The following is a 21,319-nucleotide window of genomic DNA, read 5'->3' on the forward strand; positions in this document are numbered from 1 at the left end:
GCTCAACCTGTCCCAGATAACAACCCCTTGCATGGCAGGGCTGGGAAGGGGAATTTGCTGCCCTGGCTGCTGGGAAATGGAGCCGAAAAGCCCTTCGTTTCTTCTGGGGTGTCTGCACGTCTCTTAGGCTCTGGCTGAATTTTGTACTAGGAACAACCGCTCGGGAAGGGCTCGCTGGGTGCGCACCTCGCCCGCTCCTCCAGCTGCAGAGATGTGCTCTGCCCCAATTGCCACACTGATAATTCCCGAACTTTTTTGACTTGTGTCATTCCCCTGACACCAAGCAGGGGAATCCTGCGGCACACACCAGCGGACCCCCACACCCGCAGCCCCCACGCCAGCTCCTGTCCACTGCTGGCTGATGAACCTGCCCGGCTTCTCCAGGAGTGAAAAGACAGGAGAAGCCCTGGGGCCAGGCTTGGTGGGGTTTCTCCCCAGGGAGCACCGTAAGGGGAGCACAAGGCTGTCGGCAGCCGGTTTCCAGGAGTCCCAGCCCCAGCAGTCGGATGACTTGCTGGTGCATCCTGGTGCAGGGAAGAGCCCGCAGCCTTCCCAGCCACGGAGGAAGCTCTTGCAGCATTGGGGTCTATCCTGTCATTTTGGGGGTCTGGCTCACGCTGCTTGAGCACTGGGGGTTTTCATGCAGCACCTGGCATGCTCACAGATGAGTTTGGGGGGAAATGGAGGCCAGGGCAGAGCCAGCGCAGGGCTGGCGCCTCCGGGGGCTTGGCAGGAGATGCTCCGTGCGGGCCAGGGCACGGGGAGAGCTCGGCACCAAGCCGCGGCACAGCCAGAGGGTGGGCAATGGGCACAGGAGCCTCTCCTGTGCATTTTGTTGCTCCAGGTTGCACCCCACATTGCACGCTGACACCCGTCTGCTTGCACCCCAACATGGCGCAGTGATGGGCATTTGGGGAGAGGGGCCAATTTTCTCCGCGGTGCGAGCACAGGGCGGACAGGGGTACCAGGGATGCTGTTGGCATCCCACATCCCGCCGCCGCCCTGGGGTGCCCCTGCTCATCCCTCTTCCCCGTGCCCTTCTTTCTGCTGCCGTGAACAGCCCTTTTATCTCTTGGGTAGGTACAAATGGAGCTGTCAGATGCGATCAGCCCCACGATATGACAGGTTGCGGGAGCCGGGGCCCCTCGAACAGAGCAGCCTTGTCTGTCAGAGCTGCCTGACACTCCCCATAATGGCCAGATGGATGAGACTCTGAAAGTAGGGCCCGGCGCGTTTTCAACTCTATTTTGGGTGAAAACACTTCTTGAAAGATCTTGAAAGGAGCTGGCAGTTTAGTAGTTCAAATGATTAATGAGCACTGGCTCTGCCGGGTGGATTTCTCGCGCCGTGCCAGCAGCTGGGCTGCTCCAGCGGGCCAAGACACGCTGCACTCCCCCCAGCTCCCCCCGGCTCCCCCCGCACCCCCCGGCTCCCCCCGAGCTCCCCTGGTTTTCCCGGAAATGACACCAACGCGACAGGCCCCGCATATGGAAAAAGTTAAATATAAATTACTGCTGAAAGAGGCCTCGCTGAGCGGAGTTAGTTAAAGATGTTTATGGATTCAGAAACACGGGCCTGCATATGTATTTAGGGATGACAAATGTGATTCAATAAGTAAGGAATTTCTCCGTGGGCTGAGGCGGGACCCGCGCGGCGCGGGCGCTGCTCTGGGTTCTCCGGCTCGGCCACGCCAGCGCCATAAATCCTGCAGACAGGCTCCTTTTTCCTTCCCGGGCAGCTCGGGGTTTATTTTCGTTTTTTTCCCAGATCAGACCAAGTCGCTGAATCTCCTGCAGTTGGGACGTGACGGCACCGCGCGGTGCCTGGACCCTCCGCGTGCGTCTCCCGGGGCACTCGGGGAAACCCGATGGATGCTCTGTGCAGGTCACTGGGGACTGCGCCGTCCATGCCACCACTGGTGCCAGGCACGTCCCCGTCCCCAGGCTCTCCCGTCCCCCTGGAGAGCCACACTCGGTGGAGCAGCCAGACCCTTCAGGACTGTCAGTGGATGATTAATGACCAACAACCCCAAAACTGCCCCGATTGCCAGTTTGGGTGTTGTTTGACCCGGTGCTTAATGAGTTCAGACATATTTCTGCAAGCCACTTCACACGGGCAGCTGGGCAGTCTCATGGAGCCCGGTGGGGCGGGGGCACGCTCCTGTCCCCCACCCAAACTGCCCTGTGCTCCACACTGCTCTTGAGGGCGCGCACAATGTCGGGGACCACAACAAACTCATGCAAGAAACCCCTAAACTAAAGTCCAGCTGCCGTGGTGTGGGCCAGGTGGGGATGGCGGGTCCATGGCAGGGATGCCGGGTCCCAGGGAGGGATGCTGGATTTGGGGTGATAAACCCCAGCGAACCTGCAGCGATGGGCAGCGCAGGAGCCGGCCCCTCGGCTCCCCCCCATCCTGCCGCCTGCGTGGGGCTCGCGGGGAAGCGCCTTTCGGGGGGTCAGCGCCCGGCCAGGCTTTTGACCGACAGCCACATTCCTTTGTCCTGATTTTATTCGTTAGCAGCGTTTGGCCTGGACACAGAGACAGCTAATGAGGGACTGAGTTTATTGCAGTTTGATTTTTCTGTTAAAACAATACAATAAAATAAATGCACTTGGAAATCTGGTATGTGTTTGTACATAGTAGATTTATGGCTCTGGAGGCTTCCAGAGAGACGCAGCCTTTCATTCCCTTCCTTATTGGAACAGATCATATTGCAGAGTTTAAAGGGCTCTGGAGTTGTGATTTATTTGAAGGGAGAAACTAGGGAAATCCAACTATCTGTTCCCTGGCTCAGATCATCTAGTAACTCCCCGGCCAAGGGGACGGATCTGCACCTCCTCCACGGATTTTTTATTTTTTTTTTCCTCCTGTCGCTTACATTATCCCACTCTAAATATATCACCGAGACAGGGCTGACTCCTGACCTGGGCTTCAGCACCTCGCTGAGGCTTCCCCAGCCCTTCCCGGAATCCCACAAATAAATCACCCTCCTGGAGCCCTTTCCGAGCTCCTCCGCGCCGCTCACGGGACGGGACCTGCGCAGGGCTGGGCACTGCCTTGATCCAGAGCAGAGATCAAGGCAGAGATCTTGTTTTTATCTCCGGAACAGGGTGATAAATCCGTGCCACCGGTCCCTGGTTCCTTTCAAGGGAGCCCTTTCCCCTCCCTCACTGTTCTCCTGGCATTTGCACGGCCCCTGGGCAGAGGAGAGCACAGCGACTTGGATCCAGGTCAGGATTTGTGCCTGAAAGCCTTTTTCATGCATTTCCTAACCTGCTGGGCCCAGCCTTGTTCCTGCGGCTCAGCCAGACCCGCTGATGGGGAGATGATGCTGCGGCTCCTGCATCTGAGCAGAACTGCACTCGGGGCCGGGGCTGCTGCGGCCGCTTCCCTCCTGCCCTCGCGGAGGAAAACCGGGTTTTGCCCTTCTCTGAGGTTTCCTGCACCCCGGGGACGAAGAACCTCGACGGCTGCTGCAGGGACAGCCGGAGCATCACCGCAATGGCTCGCCACTCGGTGCTGCCGCGGTGCACCCAACGCCGCCCCAGTCATCCCAGTGGTTCCCACCGGCAGGAACAGGGTGAGACTGTTCCCCCCAGCCTGAAAACGGGCTTTTTCTAAAGCATTTGGTATTTGCAGGCAGGAACTCTCTGGGTTTTGGTGCAAAACCCCTCCTGCTTCTCCCTGGTCCTGGGTACCACCAGGACATTTGGGAACGGCCTGTTTGGGTCCCGCCAGCAACATTCATCCTTCTCTGTGCTGTGTTGGAGGCCCACGGGAGGAGATTTCACTTCTCCTCCGCCGTGATCATTGCCTGCGGGGCAGACAAAGAAAGGGAAGGAGCGACCGAGGTTTCCAGCCCGGGGGGGACCCGGCTCTGGCGGCCGCTCTCCTCCTGCCACCCCTGCTCCATCTCAGCTTCTCCAGCCCATGTTTTTCGCAGGGTATTTTCTCCCCCTGCACACAGACGGGCTCTGTTTGCCATTAGTTTCCCCTCCTCTGCCCTAGGAGCTGATCCGAGTGCTAATTCTCACGCATGTTTCGGGTAAATCTACTTTCTTTCCCGGGATGAATTGTGGTTTCCAAGCACCATTAATCATTTCCCTTTAGAAAACAGTGTCGGGGGGCTGGAAACATTGCTCCTTTATTTACTGGGAGGATGACCTGGCACACTGGCGCCCGGCCACGGGGCTGGCGTCTGCAGGACGACATGGAGCGGAGCCTCGGGGCGAGCTCCCCTCCGCTGTGCCGGGACGGCGGCGTTGGCTCCGACCAGGACCGTCCCCCCCAGGATGAACCCCCAAGGGGTTAGGGGTGAGCAAGAGCCCGTGGAGCAAGAGGATGAGGAGAACGGAGAGGAAAACGCTGCCGAAATGCCACGTGTTTTAACTCTTTCCCGAGAGCCTCTTCCTGGAGGGGTCGTTCCCCAGGGAGCTTGTTTGCACCATGAGATGTGTCGTGGCAACGGCAGAAATGCCAACCCTGTTCTCTGCCTGCCCCAAGAGCCCCTCAAAATGCCTGGGACATGAAATCAGGACCCTCCGCTTATCGCCCGCCGGCGGGGCTCGGCTGGGCAGGGAGTCAAAGGAAACTTCTCCGGCCCCGATTGCGGGGAGGGCAAAGAGGTGCAGCGAGCACATGTGAACGGTTTCCTCCTTTCCAGCTCAGGACTGTCAGAGGATGATTAATGGCCAACGCCGCAGAACTGCCTTGATTGCCAAGTGCTGTATTGTTAGCACTGACATGTAACGAGCCCGGACATACTTTAACACAATTCTGCACCGTAATCTGCAAATAACATTCGATAGACTTAATTTGTTAAGTATTTCCCCCCTCACAGTCCCTCTCCCCACCTCCTTTCCCTTTCAAAGCCATGTCAGAGCGGCCAGGGGCCCAGCCGAGCGCCCCGCAGCCCCGCTGCAGCCCCAGCTCCTGCCGGGGATTTCCCTTGCTGGGCTCACCTGCTCCTTTCGGTTTCGGCTAGGGAGCAGCTTTCTCTCTTCTCCCCAGCCAAACAAAAAAAAAAAAAAATCAACTTTTTATGCACATTCAACCCTGTGCAAATTCAGTCCCCCGCCGCTGCCGCGCTCCGGTGGGAGCTGCAATAGTTACTGGCAATTTTGGGGTTCCACCAGATGACTTCGGGGCTCCCCAGGCCAATAAACAGGTCACCACACCAGCCGGCACCCGGGTGAGGGGCCCCTTGCACCCAGAGCGGCTCTCGGCTCCCAGGTAAAAGCCCCGGTGGAGCCGTGGTGAGTTACAGCAGCACCGAGCGCTCACGGAGCACGATTCGTCCTCGAGGCACTTTACAAACATAGTATTAAATAATTATTAGGCATCACGGTGAGCAAAGCGCCGGGTTTGCCTTTTAGAGCAGCTTCCCCCAGGAGTGCCAGAGCGGCCGAGCCCGGGGAGGCGAGCGGGGCCGTGCCGGAGGGTGCTGGGAGCACCGATTGGTGGGGACAGGGATGGGGACGGGGATGGGATTGGGATGGGGATGGGATGGGGACAGGGATGGGATGGGGATGGGATGGGGACAGGGATGGGATGGGGATGGGGATGGGATGGGATGGGATGGGGATGGGATGGGATGGGATGGGATGGGGATGGGGATGGGATGGAGATGGGGATGGCGATGGGGGTGGGACGGGATGGGATGGGGATGGGTTGGAGATGGGGACGGCAATGGTGATGGGGGTGGGGATGGGGGTGGGATGGGGACAGGGATGGGATGGGGACGGGATGGGATGGGGATGGGATGGAGATGGGGATGGGTTGGAGATGGGGACGGCGATGGTGATGGTGATGGGGGTGGGATGGGGACAGGGATGGGATGGGGATGGGATGGGATGGGGATGGGATGGAGATGGGGATGGCGATGGTGATGGCGATGGTGATGGTGATGGGGGTGGGATGGGGACAGGGATGGGATGGGGATGGGATGGGATGGGGATGGGATGGAGATGGGGATGGCGATGGTGATGGCGATGGTGATGGCAATGGGGATGGGGGTGGGATGGGGTGGGATGGGGATGGGTTGGAGATGGGGATGGTGATGGTGATGGTGATGGGATGGGGGTGGGATGGGGATGGAGATGGGAATGGGGATGGGGACGGGACTGGCGAGGAAGAGCTTTCCACCCCACCGCTCCAGCTGCGCACGGAGGTAACCTTAAACGCCAAAGCAGGAACCGTGGGGACAGAGTTTTTCCACCCCTATTCACAACTGTCAGGCGGTGATTAATGGCCAACAGGCTCGAAATTGCCTTTATTGCCAGCCCGGCATTGTTACTTGTGACAGCTAATGAGGTTAGACAGACTTTTACACAGCGCTTTACGACAGTCCCGGCGGAGCAGCCCCGGGGGGTTTGGTGCCCCGGGCGAGGGGACCCTCCCCGCTCCCCAGCAGTGACCAAGCCCAGGCGCGTCCCCGGGGGGGGGGCTGCCCACCTGCCAGCCCCGGGTCCGTCCCCCGCGGGGCCGGGGAGAGGCAGCGGGCAGGCTGGGACCACGGCGTTAACGAGAGCGCTCAGAGACCTTCCAACTTGTCTCAATTAACTTTGCAGCAAAACCCGCGAGATATTTTTATACGGGCTCCACTGCAGCGGGGCGGGGAGGAACGGGGCAGGGATGAAAAAGTTTTCAAGTGCCGGAGAGAAGTGGGTGTAATAAACCATTTCTTCCTATAAAAAAGCCCGTGCTGTTAAAAACCAGAGAGCCGCGGCACAGACACCACCGAATGTTCCTGGCCCCAGGTCCAGAAGTAATGATTTTTTTGCCTTTTTTTTTTTTTTCTTTTTTCAGGATTATTACAAATAATATTTACCTTTGTGCTAGTTCACATCTTGATGCTGTTAAACACGTGGCTGCAGCTGGTTTCCCATTCAGGCTAATGATATAGCGCTGATGTTATGAAGCAAAACCTCGCCTGCGAGCCAGAACACCCCACATTTAAAAATCTATTACTTTTCAATATTATATGAATGTATTTTGCTTCAGCTCAGAGCAATTTCCTAGTTTACCCTTATTAAACTGAGAGGGGGCTGAGCAGAGGTTCTTGATTTATGAAACACATACTAGATTCATTAAAACCTTTAAAGATTTAATACATTTTATCAAGGCCTTAAATCTGGGCAAGCGTTTTAGAAAAAAAACTAATACAGGGTGTATTTCATCTCTGGCGCCCTTTTGCGCTTATTTAAGAGCTGTAAAATTTGGATTGACAAATATCGCGGATATTTCATTCCTTATTTCTAAACAGCGCTGAATCCTCCTGACAGGTTTGTTATATATAACCCTCGGAGATCTATCGAGTGTAAAGATCAAATTATTCTCCTTTATTGACATTTCATACGTCTCTCCCATGTTTTTTAAGTCCCCTTCAACAATTACAGAGGTGGAAGATTTAATATGTTTTCGCCTGGCCTGTCACTTTTCCCGTCACTGCCCCTCCGTCTGCCCCAGCAAGGCCCCGACGGGGAGCGGGGGGCTCCCTCATGGCGGGGCGCAGGAGGCTGGGGGGAGCGGGGCCGTGTCCGGGCCCACGGGGGCCGTGGGAGACCCGTGACGGCTCCCACGCGCGAGCCAGAGGTCAGCGCAGGGGAGAACCTTCTGTGGGCGCCTCCCTGGGCGCGAGGCTCCCGCGGGGCCGGGCGGACCGCCCCGCCACGCCGCCTCCCCGCTCTCCCCCCCTCCTTGGGGCGGGGGCCCGGGGGTGCGGGGGCTGCGCGGCACCCCCCCCGGCCCTGCGGGGCGAGGGGCGAGGGCGCGGGCGGGTCTCGAACCCGCGGACCCGCGGCTCCCGCTCCTCCACCGCCCCCTGGCGGGGCGACGCCGCGGCGGAAGGGGCGGTCGCGCTGTGATGACGTCAGGGCGGCGCCGGGCCGGGGCGGCTGAGCGGGCCGCGCCGCCCGGGAGAGCCGCCGCCGCCGCCGAGCGCCGGGCATGGCCCAGCTGGGCGCCATCGCGGCGCTCTCCCTCAGCTTCCTCGCCGCCGCCTTCCTCTCGGCCATCCACAAGATCGAGGAGGGACACATCGGCGTCTACTACCGGTGAGGCGGGCCCCGCGGCCTCCCCCCGCCCGGCCGGGCCGGGCCGGGCCGGGCCCCGAGCAGGCCGCCTCTCACGGCCCTCTGTTTCCTTCCTTCCTTCCTTCCGCAGCGGCGGGGCGTTGCTGACCTCCACCAGCGGGCCCGGCTTCCACCTCATGCTGCCCTTCATCACGTCCTACAAGTCGGTGCAGGTGCTGCTGGGCCGCCCGCCCGCCGGGAACGGGGCCGTGCCGCGGGGGTGGGCCGGGCTCCGCGGGTCTCCTGCCGCCCCCGGCTCTGCGGAGGCGCGGGGTGGCGGGTTGAGAGCCGCTGTGGTAAACGCCGCGGCCGGGTCGTGGTGTCGGACTGGCGGGTCGTGGCGGCGTGTGCTTGTGCCCGGTACCGGGGGAGAAGCGGCTCTCGGGACTGTCCCGCTGAGCTTTGCACGAGGGACCCAGCGAGGCAGGTTCGGCTCTTGCTTTTTAGCGGCCTTCTCGAGGGGTGCGAGGGGGAGGTGAGGGCAGAAACCTGCGGCTGTTTTATATGCGTATAAGCAAGTAGGATTTGTGCAGGGAACAGCCTGTCTCTTAAGCCTCTTTTCTTAAATCTCTCTTCAGACCACGCTGCAGACAGATGAGGTGAAAAACGTTCCCTGTGGTACCAGGTGAGATGTTCAGCTGTTACCCCCCGCAGTCCTTCGGTTTTGCTAGAAACCTTTTGATCCTCTCCCGTTCTCCCCCCACCGCTTGCTCCAGCGTGCTTTAAAACGCGTAGATTTGTTTTCGCGGTCTGGATTTCCCACCGCCACCCCAGCTGAAGTTGGTGGAAGGCTCCGTAATGCATCGCCCAAGCTGATGAGCCCTGCCGGGGTGGTGTATGCGCAGCCGTCCCCAGTGTCCGCACACAGTTTTCCAAGCCTGGGCCCACGTTTCGTGATCCAATTTCTGGAGACGCGTAATTGAAACCAGGAGCCCGGTGCAAGGAGTGGGGCGTCGCGGGGTTTGCCGGAGCGCCGCAGCGGTGCCACACCACGGCCTGGTGTGGATGCCGTGCTCAGCCCGCTAGAGGGGAGTGTCCTCCGCTCAGAGCTGCCCGGCTGCACAGGCAGAGCGCGTGGCCTCCAGCAAACTTGGTTTGGTTTTTTTTTTTCCTTTTTCTTCCTTTCACAGTGGAGGAGTGATGATTTATTTTGACAGAATTGAGGTGGTGAATTTCCTCATCCAGAGTGCAGGTGAGTTCTTCTCCTGTGACCCTGCAAATCCTGCCGTCCAGAGTTGCTTGTGCTCCTCCTGCTAGTGTGAGATGAGGCGAAGAGCTTGTGCGTGGCTGTGCTTTGACTGGGAGCTGGGGCGTACCATGGGTATTCCCCTTGTAAAGCTCTGCACTTCCTGGGCGTAAGCTTTAAACCAGCTCTCCCAGACGTTTTGTGTGTTTATTATTTCTTGCACGTACTTGTTCTGTGCTGCTAGTTGCTTCGTTAATACCTGAATACCATCCATCGCTTTTATTGTTTGTATGATTATGGCCCCACTGGGCTTTACGCTTCAGTCAGGAACTTCTGATTTGAATAACGAGGTGTGCGAGAGGTAGGGGAGAGAGACAAGGTGTCTGTGAGCAGAAGGCTGCCTCTGAGGCCCAAGGAGAATGACCTGTGCAGCCTTTTTTCCAAATTCTTTGACTTTTTTTTAACATCCTGTTGGTTACAAGTGTGGTGTAACTGCCTGGCTCGTGGCTTTGAGACCTCTGTTTTATGCCGACTGCAGGATGCCCTTCCCTCGCTGTGCGTAGACCACGCGGTCTCTGTATTCTGCAGCTCAGACACAACCCATGCGTATTTGCAGAGTGTGTAGAGGGGGCTGTTATTAGTTAGATGTCCTTCTCTTTACAAAGCATGTGACAGAATATTGGTATGGGTGTTACGAAATACTAGCAATAAATAAAACTCCCCTGAACAAACTTTGTTTGTGGTGCAGGCTTCCCTTGTGGGTGCGTTCCTCACTTCAGATTGGCACTGCAGCTCTTGCTGCTGTGACCGAGCCATAAGGTTTTCACTGCGAGTGCTCAGCCCAACCCGAGACATCCCTCCACCCCAGCTGTTAACGCCGGTTTCTCTTCTTCTTTTGTAGTATATGACATAGTGAAGAACTACACCGCTGACTATGACAAAGCTCTCATCTTCAACAAGATCCACCATGAGCTGAACCAGTTCTGCAGTGTCCACACGCTGCAGGAGGTCTACATTGAGCTGTTCGGTGAGCTGCCCCTCTGACCTTTCGCTGTTGGATTGATGGCTCCTTGAGTGATGTTTCTGATGGCTATTTGCATGGTCTGTCGGTGCAGAAGTCACTTCCCCCAACTGATGGGCTTTTTACCTATTAATCCAGTGTCTGCTCTGTTTGGAATCAGGATTGTTAACCAGCTACCATCGTTTACTCCTTGTTATCTTTTGGTGCTGAGTGCTTCAGTATGTTGTAACGAAAAAAAACCCAATCCCAAACCTGCCAGTAGGAGCGGAGGGCTTTAGGGAAAAAGGGAGCGGTAATTCTGCGGCGTTCTTTGTGTGTTTAGCAAATGTGACTTGTTGAATCAGTCACAGGGTTTGCTAGTCCGGATGGAAAAGCGAGTCTTCTGCTCTTTGCTGTTACAAAAAGTATGAGCAAGCACTCCCTGGCCTGCGGGTTTGATTAGCTTTGTGTCATCCACATGGCTGCAGTTCCCCGGGCACTGCGAGTGAGCGCTGAAAATGGGACTGCTTGGCGAGGGCCTGCCGACCTTCCCTCCCTCGCTTCAGGGCACTGGGAAATCAGGCAGCACAGAGGCTGGGAGAGCACATTGCAAGAGACTGTCTGAAGAAAAGGTGTGGTTTCTTGGTAGAAATAGACCAGTCACTGCCAGGGCTGAGTGTTTTGTTTACGGCTTTGGACTAACAAGAAATCCCTTCCAGTGTTTCAGCGCTACAGCGGTGCTGACTGCGGGCAAAGTGTTGCTGTGAATGTTTCTGGACCCCAAATGGACAGAATTTGTGCCTGAAAGAACACGGGGTGTTTGCAGACTCCTGTTCTCTGTTCAGACTGGGCTTTCCAAGAAGCCTGGCTTTCTGCTTTCTGACAGGCCTCTGCATAAGATGCAGAACTGGGGCTCAGTTCCCCTCCGGTTCCTTTTTGGGACTGCTGGCGGGTGTACTGGTTCTTTGGCGATGGAGTCTCCAGATGTCGGCAGCTGCTGACGACAACTGTTTGAAATGGACTCAAAGCCACTGATTTCCACAGAAGGAACTTGTATAAACTCCCGTGTAACTCTTTGAGCTGAATGTTTTCTGGCTCAGGAGTTCTGAAATGGGGCACAGCCCATTTCGAGCAGACTTATGTCATTCTCTGCCCCCACATCTGCAAGCAGGTGGAGGAAACTGATAACAGCTGTTTCCTAAACTCCTGGCTGAACTTCATTGTGAGTGTGAGTTCCAGATAGCTAAACTGGGACCAAAGCAAATAATCAAGGAGTGCGATGTGATCGCTTTCAAGGCCATTACGTTTTTATTTTCCCTTTGCACTTCTCAGCAGGCCCCAGCTGGAAACACTGCTATCCTTAGAGCTTTTCATTGAAGCAGGGTTTTGGTTTGTATTTCCTTTTGAAATTTCTTAGCTACACTGGAATTAACTGTTATCCATTGAGCCAAACAGACGTTACAGATTTTTTTTTTTTTTTGCAGCCTATTAAAATAACTAATGCAGCCATCTCACATTTCTGCCTTTCCATTTTCTTTGTCTCCTGCTGGCACAGATGCAGTTCCTAATCCATCACGATTTAGCTGGACCACGTTACTTCAGGATCTAGTTGGGAAGATATCAATGGGGAAGTGGGTTAGAGCACAGATTCTTTATCGTAAAGATGCTACTTCTGGCTCGGAAAGATTCCAGACTGCAGGTTATGGGAAACTGGAAAAAGTTTCATTTTATGCCTGACGTGTTCCTGTAGCCTGTCCCAAGTATTTGCCACTAGTCAATGCTGCCTGACTTGTTGGGAGAGATGGGAACCTGCCTTGGGGTCAGGGATGGTTCTTCTCAGCCCAGCACTTCTACATGAAACTTACATTTGTACTTACTTTCCAGGAATAAGAAATCTGAGCCATTCCAGCTAATTCTGTACTTGTTGACAGCAAGCTGCCTTGCGGGGTTTTTAGTTACCTTTTTTTTTTTTTCCCCCCCCAATCAGATCAGATTGATGAAAACCTTAAACTGGCCTTGCAGCAAGACCTAACGACAATGGCCCCTGGATTAATTATACAGGTAATCAGGATTCCACTTTGAGATGTCTAAGGTGCAGATCATAGGGAGGGGTAAGGGCTAAAAGGAAATAGGAAGCTGTGAAACTTCTTTAGAAAATTGCTTTATAATACAGACTTTGTTTAACTTGAGGAATGAGAACAGTATCCTTTCCATCCCCTCTTAGCTTCGATGTGTTGGGTTTCTTTTGGTGTTATTCTGGGTACTGGTTTACCCAGGTTATAACCTCCTGTCATGTCAGGAGATCATTCACTCCTACGTTTGCTCGGTGGAGTTTGGACCTGGTCACAATTTCTGCAACATGGGAAGGCTTTGTGTGGCAGAGCATGCCCTAAATGTTAGCTCCCCCATCCTCTGCAGCCTCAGGGGCCATTTGGCTTTTGATTGTTGGCTGCTTGCCTATGTTTTCTTCGGTCTCTCTTTCCAGGCAGTTCGAGTTACAAAGCCAAACATCCCTGAAACAATCCGGAGGAATTATGAGCTCATGTAAGTGCCTGAGACTTGGACCTTTGTGTTACCAAAAAGAATCGGTCATCCAGATTAATGTGTTTTCACAGCATGCAGTGATCGGAGTGCCCTCTGCCAGGCCTGCTCTCAGCCTCGTGCTGCCATTCAGAAGGGGTCTGGTGAGGCTGCACCAGATGAGCACGTGTCTGTCACTGTAAGCAGCTGGCAGGTCACTGCTGAGTTAGAAGGTATTTCTCCATTTTGAACACTTCAGCACAAATTATTTGCCTAGGGGCTCCTTCCTCTTGACACTGGCCCTATTTTAAAGAGGCCTCCCAGAATGTGTGAGTGAGTGGCAGGTGGATAGATTCCACCACTAATCCTGTTGTTTGACTAGGATGGAGAAACTGTTGATTCAACAGGCTGGAGACTTGCAAAGCTTTGAAATAACTTTCTTTAATAGCACTTGACATACTGATCCCTTTTCAATGCTCTGAGCCAGCTGCCTTCTCTTGCACTTGATCATTCAGAAATGCTTATATTCTCTGAGCACTCTGCCAACAGAGTCTGTGTAGGCCAGAATAAAATCCCTCTTGTCCATTTTGCTTCCCTAGCATTTCATATGACCTTTTGGTATCATGGTAAGTCATGGGTGTTATGGTCGTGATAGGCAGAATCCCAAATCAGCCTGTTATCTGTTGCCATAAATACAGCAGGATATGTACTGAAAGAGACTTGTTCTTGACTCTAATCTCTCTTCCCTGATTGGGAGCAGAGGCAGAGTCTTTTATTTATATACACTCTTTTAAAACTTCTTAGTGTATGTACAAAACAGTAAGATAGAAAAGGCTTTAGCAGGTAAAACGCACAGAGCCATTTGATGGAATGAAGGCTGATTTCAAGGCTGTATACTTCCAAATGAAGAAGAATAACTGTCTGTGAGGGCAAGGCTTTTACAGGATTTTAATTTCTTACTTTGTTTAAATAATTTCCTCATTAACAGTAGCCCAAAAAACTTAGATGTGTATGGTCTGTGACCCGCCTCTTGTAGAAGGCATTATGGCAGCCTGCAGAGAGTAGTAGGGAGTGTTTCACGCTGACTTGACTGAAAAGCCTTCCTGCTGTGGAGGGGAGGAGAAGACGCTTTGGTTTAGAAAGAGAGCTCTGTGTGTGCAGGTACATGCACTCACTTTCCTGATTGCTGCCTGCCCTAAACACGTGCTTGAAGGACTGAGCCAACAGCTCATCCTGGAGATGTGGTAGGCCACACCACTTCAGTAAGCTCATGTTTTGTAACTGGCTTCTTCTGGCTCACTAGGGAGAGTGAGAAGACAAAGCTGCTGATAGCGGCACAGAAGCAGAAGGTGGTGGAGAAGGAAGCAGAGACAGAAAGGAAGAAAGCCCTCATCGGTCTGTATATCTTTGCTTGAAGGCAGTAATTATAGGGGGGTGCGGTGGGGTGGACAGCAAAAAGAACCCGGACATCGGGGAGGGATGCACCTGGTTCACTGTTGGGTGATCTCTCTGCTGCATCTGTTTGCTGCTGATCTGAAACTCTTCCAGAGAAACTCGAGTTTTTCAGGTGGGTTCCAGCTTTGCCCACAAATGTAGACTGATGCCTTCTGAGGGCTGAAAATTCTTCCCACAATTTATTTCCACCAGAAGGGGGTGGTGAGGACTTTCATGGGTGAAGTTGCTTCTGGCATTAGGAAGACTGCGTGATGACAATGTGGATATGTTCTTTTTCATTTCAGAGGCAGAAAAAATTGCACAAGTTGCCGAAATAACTTACGGACAGAAAGTGATGGAAAAGGAAACGGAGAAGCGAATTTCAGAGATTGAAGGTGAGTGGTGAGCTTTCCAATAAGTAAATGTTCTGTGGTGAATTTTATCTAAAGATCCTGAAGCAGTTCACCATGGAGTTAAGTAGTTCTTGAAGTGTGTGTATTGACTGAGTTCTTCAATCCAAGCTGACATTCACAGGGGTGAAGTTACTGGTCTGAAGTCTTTCATTTTAGCTCATGTGCGTGGTACCTTATGTAATGCATTGCAGTTCTGAGTAAGTGTGTCTGAATACTCAGATTCTCCTAACATTTTCACAGCCTATTTTGCAGTGGAGTTTTCAGGGGGGCAGATGAGTCAGGATAGTAGAAGGCATTCAAGATACTTGGGCAATGACAAAGTTAGTGAAGCTTGACTCCAGAGTCTTAGGTGATTCTTCATATAACATGAGTGCAGGAAGTATAGTTGTCACAAGTACGGAGGAAGGGAATGGCAGGCTGGTGTCTTCCTAAAAGAAGTCGTGCCAGGTTTTGGATAATGGCTGCAGACTCTCACAGAGAAGTGGAAGCATCCTAAAATATTACTGTGCAATCTTGTGGGGGCAGCCACCTCCCTTGAGTATCTGCAATAGGGTAGGGTTGTGGAAGTTTCTATCCTTTTCTTGCTTAGGATTCTTCTAGAACCTGTCCCTTACTTGGAGGGAAGAAGAGGTACGCAAATTTACCTTTAGTTTTTTGTGTAGTGTGAAATATTTAGAAAACAAAGTCTGGCTGTTACACACTCTGCAACAGCAGGGGTCTGTTATGTAGCTTCCAACTCCTAAAGCTTGAGAGAAGAGGAGGGGGAGCTGCTTCTTTTGAAAATGTAGTATTTTGCTTTAACCAATAAATCTGTAATATCTCTGTTTAGTTTGCATTTTTGCTTTTTCCATCCTCCTTTAGTTTTGCAGCTAACTACTTTTAGGAACCAGGATTGACCAGAGGCAGGAATAGGAATGCTTCTTTGCAGACTGTGCTTCTTGAAACTCTCTTTCTCAAGGTGATCTTTCTAGGAGGTTGTACTGTTAAGATGTCTCCCCCACCCATCTGATACAATGCTTTGTCAAGCAAATTCCAGGACATGAAAAGGGGTCTGCATTTCCAGCTCAGAGTGGCAAGGCCTTACTTTCAATTACATTCATTATAGGCCCTGTCAAGCTTCACAGAAGGCCACTGAGGAGCCAATTAAGAGTTTTACAGATCAGCAGCTTCTCATTAAGAAGTTCTTCGCAGAAATACAATGGGTTTTATTTCTTATAAATGTGTGTCACCGGGTGTCAGGCCTTCAGTTCAACTCTGTGCTGGCAGAGGATTCCTGTCTCCCTCATTCTTTCTAGTGTCTCTGACTGGGACCGCTCTTTTTAGCCAAAAGAGAGGAAGTCACAGGCCAAACCATCCAATTGCTTACATGATTTTTAAGTGTAGCAGCTCACAGGATTCCCTGCTAGTATAGATAAACAAATGGTTTATACAGCTGTGCAACTCTCAAATCCAGACCGGCATGTATTATAGTCGTGTGGCTCCCTGTCATAGAAGGAATGTCAGGAGATCACATCGAACCAGCCAGATGATGCTCATCTTAGCCTTAACATGGTGGCCTGATATCACATCACTATCATTGGATAGATAAAAAGTCAGAAGGAAAAAAAAGGAGTGCAATACAGAAAGGGGAAGTGTTTCTTTCCTTAAATGTCTTTGCTGGGAGTCAGGGAATTTCAGTATCCTGCAGGATCAGACCCTTTCACAATTGTTGATATAGCAGAGAAACAGCTCTCCAACATCTGTCCAAGGGGCAGAGCCTGTAAAGGTTAAAATCGCCTGCCTCTACGTGCCAGAATCTTAACCTCAATATCCCAGGCAAAATCCCATCTGGGGAATTGCATTCACAGTCACAGACTTCATCTGTAGAGCAGTCTGCTAGGCTGTTCTTGGAGTCCTGTGCAAATGTCATGGGTAAATACCACTTCTGCAGTGGAACAGTTGCTGCGTTTTGAGCACGAGAGTTAGTGGCTGGCTAGAGAAGAAAGAGTGTTTTCAGCCTGTGTGACAGGGGTAGTAATAAAAACCTTATGTTTATAAAATGCTTTGAGGTCTTCAGTTGCAGATGCAATTTACTTATTTAATGCTATCATCCTGCAGCGTTTTAGATGTAAATTGAGATCCCATTTCTGGGTTTCCCATTTTGTTCCCTCTTTACCCTTGTATCCCGTACAGTTTAGATGTGATGCTGGCCACTTTAAAAAGTTTCCAGCTGCAAATGGTGCTAATATGGCTGGAAATAAAAATTTGAATATGAGAGCATGTGTTTTCTTCCAGATGCTGCATTTCTTGCAAGAGAGAAGGCAAGAGCTGATGCTGAATGCTACACTGCTATGAAAGTAGCTGAGGCTAACAAGGTATTGTTATTTCCTTATGCTGTGCCTTGAAGCAGAGCTCCTTACGTTAGGCTGTATAGAAGCACTCGGCAAAAGAGCAGTCTGTGTTTATTGTTTGCTTGTTGTGTCTCATTGTTTAAGTCAAAAAGCAAAACAAAACCATCTCCTCTCAGAAAAGTTTTCACTGAGCCTGAAACAATTAGATCCTTATTTGCAAAGTCATTTCCTTCTCTGGACAGATAAATTTATGTCAGGATACGTGAAATACCTGGTCATCTCTGGAGACAGCTCTGTTAGATGCTAATGGGGCACTGGCTCCCTCTGTAGATAGAATATCAGTTTCAGTGTTGCCCTTTCACGCTGTTGTAATCAGAAATGTCGATTCATTCCAATCTGCAAGCTGGCAAGCAATCAAAGCAGGGAGATCTCTAGAGTGACAGGCAGGCTTAGAGTAAGCAAGCGTTCAGGTAAAGAACAAATGGAGCTGATCTTGTACACCAAACTAGCCTGGCAAAGCCTTGGTCTTGCAAAAGAAAAAAAACAAAACAAAAAAAACCCAACTGGAAACAGAGAAATTATAGGGATAGAACTGCCAGGCTCGTTATTGCCTACAGCGAGTTCCCAGGACATCCCAGCAGGAAGACTTTCTGTTTTGTAAGGGTCAGTGAGAATGGACAGAGGTCTGGGATGTTTGTGCACAAGTTTTGTCCCAGTTATTCTATCCTCTCTGTTATAATGTCATTATCCTGAACGAATGAGCTCTGCTCTCGGACAACACACTCGTCAATCTGCTCTCTGGAAAAAAGCCAGTTGTATTTTTCTTTCCAGTAGCTTGCATCGCAAGGGCTTTCAGTGAGTTATGTGCTTTCGAGCATCTCCATCTCTGGTACATTTGGACTGAACGTTTCCCCAGCTGCTTCCACCGCTTTCTCATTTTGCCATTTAGTTGCTGGGATTTAGAGCTTCACTTAGGCATACTGAAAGAGAGCCTTCTTCTGGGCACTCCGTCTTTTCAGCTGAAGAGAGGATGAGCATGCCTGCTAGTGTTGTGGTGAAGTGGATGCCTCATATGCTCATGACAGAAACTTGCTTTTGACTGAATCCGAGCTGTTGGTGATCTGTTTTCTTTTTGTGCAGCTGAAGTTAACTCCTGAGTACTTGCAGCTGATGAAATACAAGGCTATCGCAGCAAACAGCAAGATATATTTTGGCAAAGATATTCCCAACATGTTTATGGACTATGCAGGAAGCCAGACCAAATTTGCAGAGGGACTGGCAGAAGGAATCCAAGAAGAGGATGGGGCAGGAACCAGTGAGGACACAAAACTACTTCATAATGTCAACTGAAAAGATTTCTGTTCGTTTTATATCAAAAGAAACATGAACTGGGAAGTTCCTTTTCGTTTTCCCCCTTTCCTGTACTGAAAGAGATGAATCAGACTTAATCCTTTCACTCTTTTGTATGACGATTAGACACAAAGACTCTGATATTTATGGGGTTTTTTTCCGGTGACTTCTAAGCAGCCAGCTCCAGGTATGTCCTCTAGGTGCACCTCTCCCTGCTCTTGGACATACAGACCAAATTATTCTGGAGAGGCTAGCTAGACTATCTGTTCTGCAGCCAGCTTAGATGGGTACTTAGTTTTGGACTGATGTGGTTTGTAGCAGTTGGAAGTAAAGAAATTTTGAGGTTTTGGAGGGAGGGGAATTGCTGCTACAACTTGTTTTGGTTTTTTTCTTGTTGGAAATTTCGAGTACCTTATTTCAAACCCCTTTTAAAAAAAGGTGCTAGACTTTTGTACACTAAATGTGTCTGCTTGACGGTCCGGACCTTGTCCAAACGGCAGGTTACTGCCCGTTGTGTGGGGTGCTGGGAGGATCTAACAGCCTGTGTCTATGCTCCAGGTCCGTCCTGAGTGCAGGGTGTAGCAAATGCCCCAAACCACCTTTTACTGAGGTCTGAGCCGATGTGTTTTGCCTTGGTAGGGCAGCTGAGACCACGTGCACAGCGAGTTGCAGAAGTTCAGCTGCAATCCTGCAGGTTACCTAGTTACTGTGGGGGGATCTAAGCCTTAGACCATGTGTCACGCAGGTAGTGGCCTAAACTGTTCGTTTTCTGCATCTTAACACTGGTTTGTTTTCCATTTGTCATATTTGGGGAGGGCAAAGGGGAGTCTGTGTTCTGAGGCTTTTGCCAGCAGTTTAGCTGCTAGGTGAGGGGTGCAAGCGTGCTGATGGAGGCGGTGTCCTGCCAGCGGATAACCGGACTTGATTTTCAGTGAAACCAGACTGCAGGCGTGGTACTTGTCACAGTCGTCATAGTTAGAAAAACTAGGGAGAAAAGAATTTTTGTCTCAGGGACCCTGACTTTGCAAAAAGCCTTGCTGGCGAGTAACTGCTTGAGTGACTAGTCCCATGGTCGTTACAGTACATTATCTGCCTCTGCAAAACCAACTGGATTTCAGTGTTTACGGTGTCGTATTAGAAAGAGGACGTTCAGGTAAATTGAAATGAATGGAACCGAGTTACTGTTGGGTTTGGGTTTTTTTTCTGAGTAGACCTGGTGAAAGGAAAATTTACTAGTAGCAAGGGACACAAAACATCATACTGAAAAGTCACAGGGCAAAGAAAAGAACCTCTTGTCTCTGAACTGTCCCAAAGATAAATTTTCCTTTTTCGTTCAGAACAATGCTATATAACGTACCTTTCACTTCAGAAAACTGATTAATTCTTCACATACCAGATGCAAAGAGGTAATAGAGTTTTGTTTTACACACATGCAGAACTTTGAGGGGGTGTTAAAGACAAAAGTTCAGGCCTAGAGAGAACATTTTTTTTTTCTCTCCCCAGTCCATCTGCCACTTGGCAGGAGAGCCTGTTTATTAATTGGTGTTATAATTTGCGGCCAACATACTAATATGAGATGATGCAAGTGTAAGTGCTAGCTTTAGTTGTCAGAGACCAGCCTATTGCATTTACAATCTTGTGCCCCAGATGCTTGCTACCTACTACACTTGGTTTCACTCTTCAGTGTTTTAAATATGCATTAGTCTTTTTAATAAGGCAATCACACTAAGATAGAAATCTGATTAATTTCAGCTGCTGATTCCAGTATTCTTACTTCAGTTCTCTTTTCCCTGTTAAGAGAATGACTATTGATACTTGAAATGCAAAATAAAAGATAAGCATCAGTTTCTGCTGGAGAAAAGTCCCATCTCCTCTGTGTCTTCTTTATATTTGTTGGAAAATACGAGCTAAGGGAAGTTCCATCTCCAGACCTATGTGCTACATTAAACAACACAGCAGTCAAACAATTGCATCAATAGGTAGGCTGTAATATTACTGACTCTTATAAATAGATCTCTGCAGGAGGATTATGAACAGGGAATAGCAGAAACTTCGGAATGAGGTAATAGTACCTAAACTTTGAGGATGATCTCATTTGGGACTGTTCTACGTTCATGTTCGAGATTTCCACTGGTAACTAAAACCTACTTTTTACGCAAGTATTTTTCACTAATGAAAAGACCCAAATAAGTCAAAGTGGTGTTATAAAGTAAGTTTTTGTATGATTTCATGGTAAGACAATAATTTGGAATAAATAGGTCTTAATGATTTTTTTTAATTGAAAACATTACTGCTAAAGTATTCTTGTAATTTAGTTAAATTATAATAAGAGTAAAAAAAGCAAAAACAAAGTTGAAATCATACCTGTCTTCACATGCCAAAATCCATTGTTGCGTTTTCATTCAGGTTTCTTCATTAATTTTCCAGAGTAGATCTGTCACTACATGTAAATCTTTATTCCATCTCTCTCTCTAACTGACATTTTGTCCTAATTTCCATAATCTGAAATCTTGAAATGAAGATCTGAGTTTTAAAACCACTCTGTATAACAAAGAAAATACAGGCTTGTGGCACTGCTGATACCTGAGAACTGCTGGCGGGAGCATGGTAATGCTTTACCAGTACAGTCTCTGATCATCTTATGTATTGAATTAAAAGCCTTTTTATTTTGGTATTTGCTATGACAATAAAATGGCCTTCAATTTTAATGTCTCTTCTTTTTTTTTTTTTTTTTTTTTTCCATGGATAACCTTTAACACAATGTGTAGATTTATTTCCAGGGGAAGATTTACCAGGGGTGACATCGAGGCTGCTGCTGCTCCAGTGGGAGAGCGTGGATCGGTGCTGTGCTGGCAGACACATGCCTGCGCTGCTGCACGGTGCCAGCTCTCCCTTTCCAGTGAGCAGGAGAGAGGAAAGCGGAGCTCCGGCAGAAGAAGAGGGGCAGAGGTGTCTGTGTCGGCTCGGCCGCCAGCTGAGGAACGCTGCAAGCGTCTTTCGGCCCCGCTTTGCTA

At 50.6% G+C, this 21,319-nt stretch overlaps 1 protein-coding gene across 1 annotated transcript; it reads left to right on the plus strand.

Annotated features, from left to right (window-relative positions):
* Nucleotides 1-7,908: 7,908 nt before the first annotated feature.
* Nucleotides 7,909-21,013, plus strand: ERLIN2 (ER lipid raft associated 2). The gene is made up of 11 exons (XM_076359061.1): nt 7,909-8,054; nt 8,164-8,245; nt 8,651-8,697; nt 9,203-9,264; nt 10,160-10,285; nt 12,246-12,319; nt 12,744-12,802; nt 14,082-14,173; nt 14,518-14,607; nt 16,900-16,979; nt 18,096-21,013. Exons 1-11 carry the CDS (start codon nt 7,948-7,950, stop codon nt 18,303-18,305), a joined length of 1,029 nt encoding a protein of 342 aa, XP_076215176.1. The 5' UTR covers nt 7,909-7,947; the 3' UTR covers nt 18,306-21,013.
* The last annotated feature ends 306 nt before the right edge of the window (nt 21,014-21,319 follow it).

This window comes from Aptenodytes patagonicus, chromosome 24, assembly GCF_965638725.1.
Source record: "Aptenodytes patagonicus chromosome 24, bAptPat1.pri.cur, whole genome shotgun sequence".
NCBI lineage: Eukaryota > Metazoa > Chordata > Aves > Sphenisciformes > Spheniscidae > Aptenodytes > Aptenodytes patagonicus.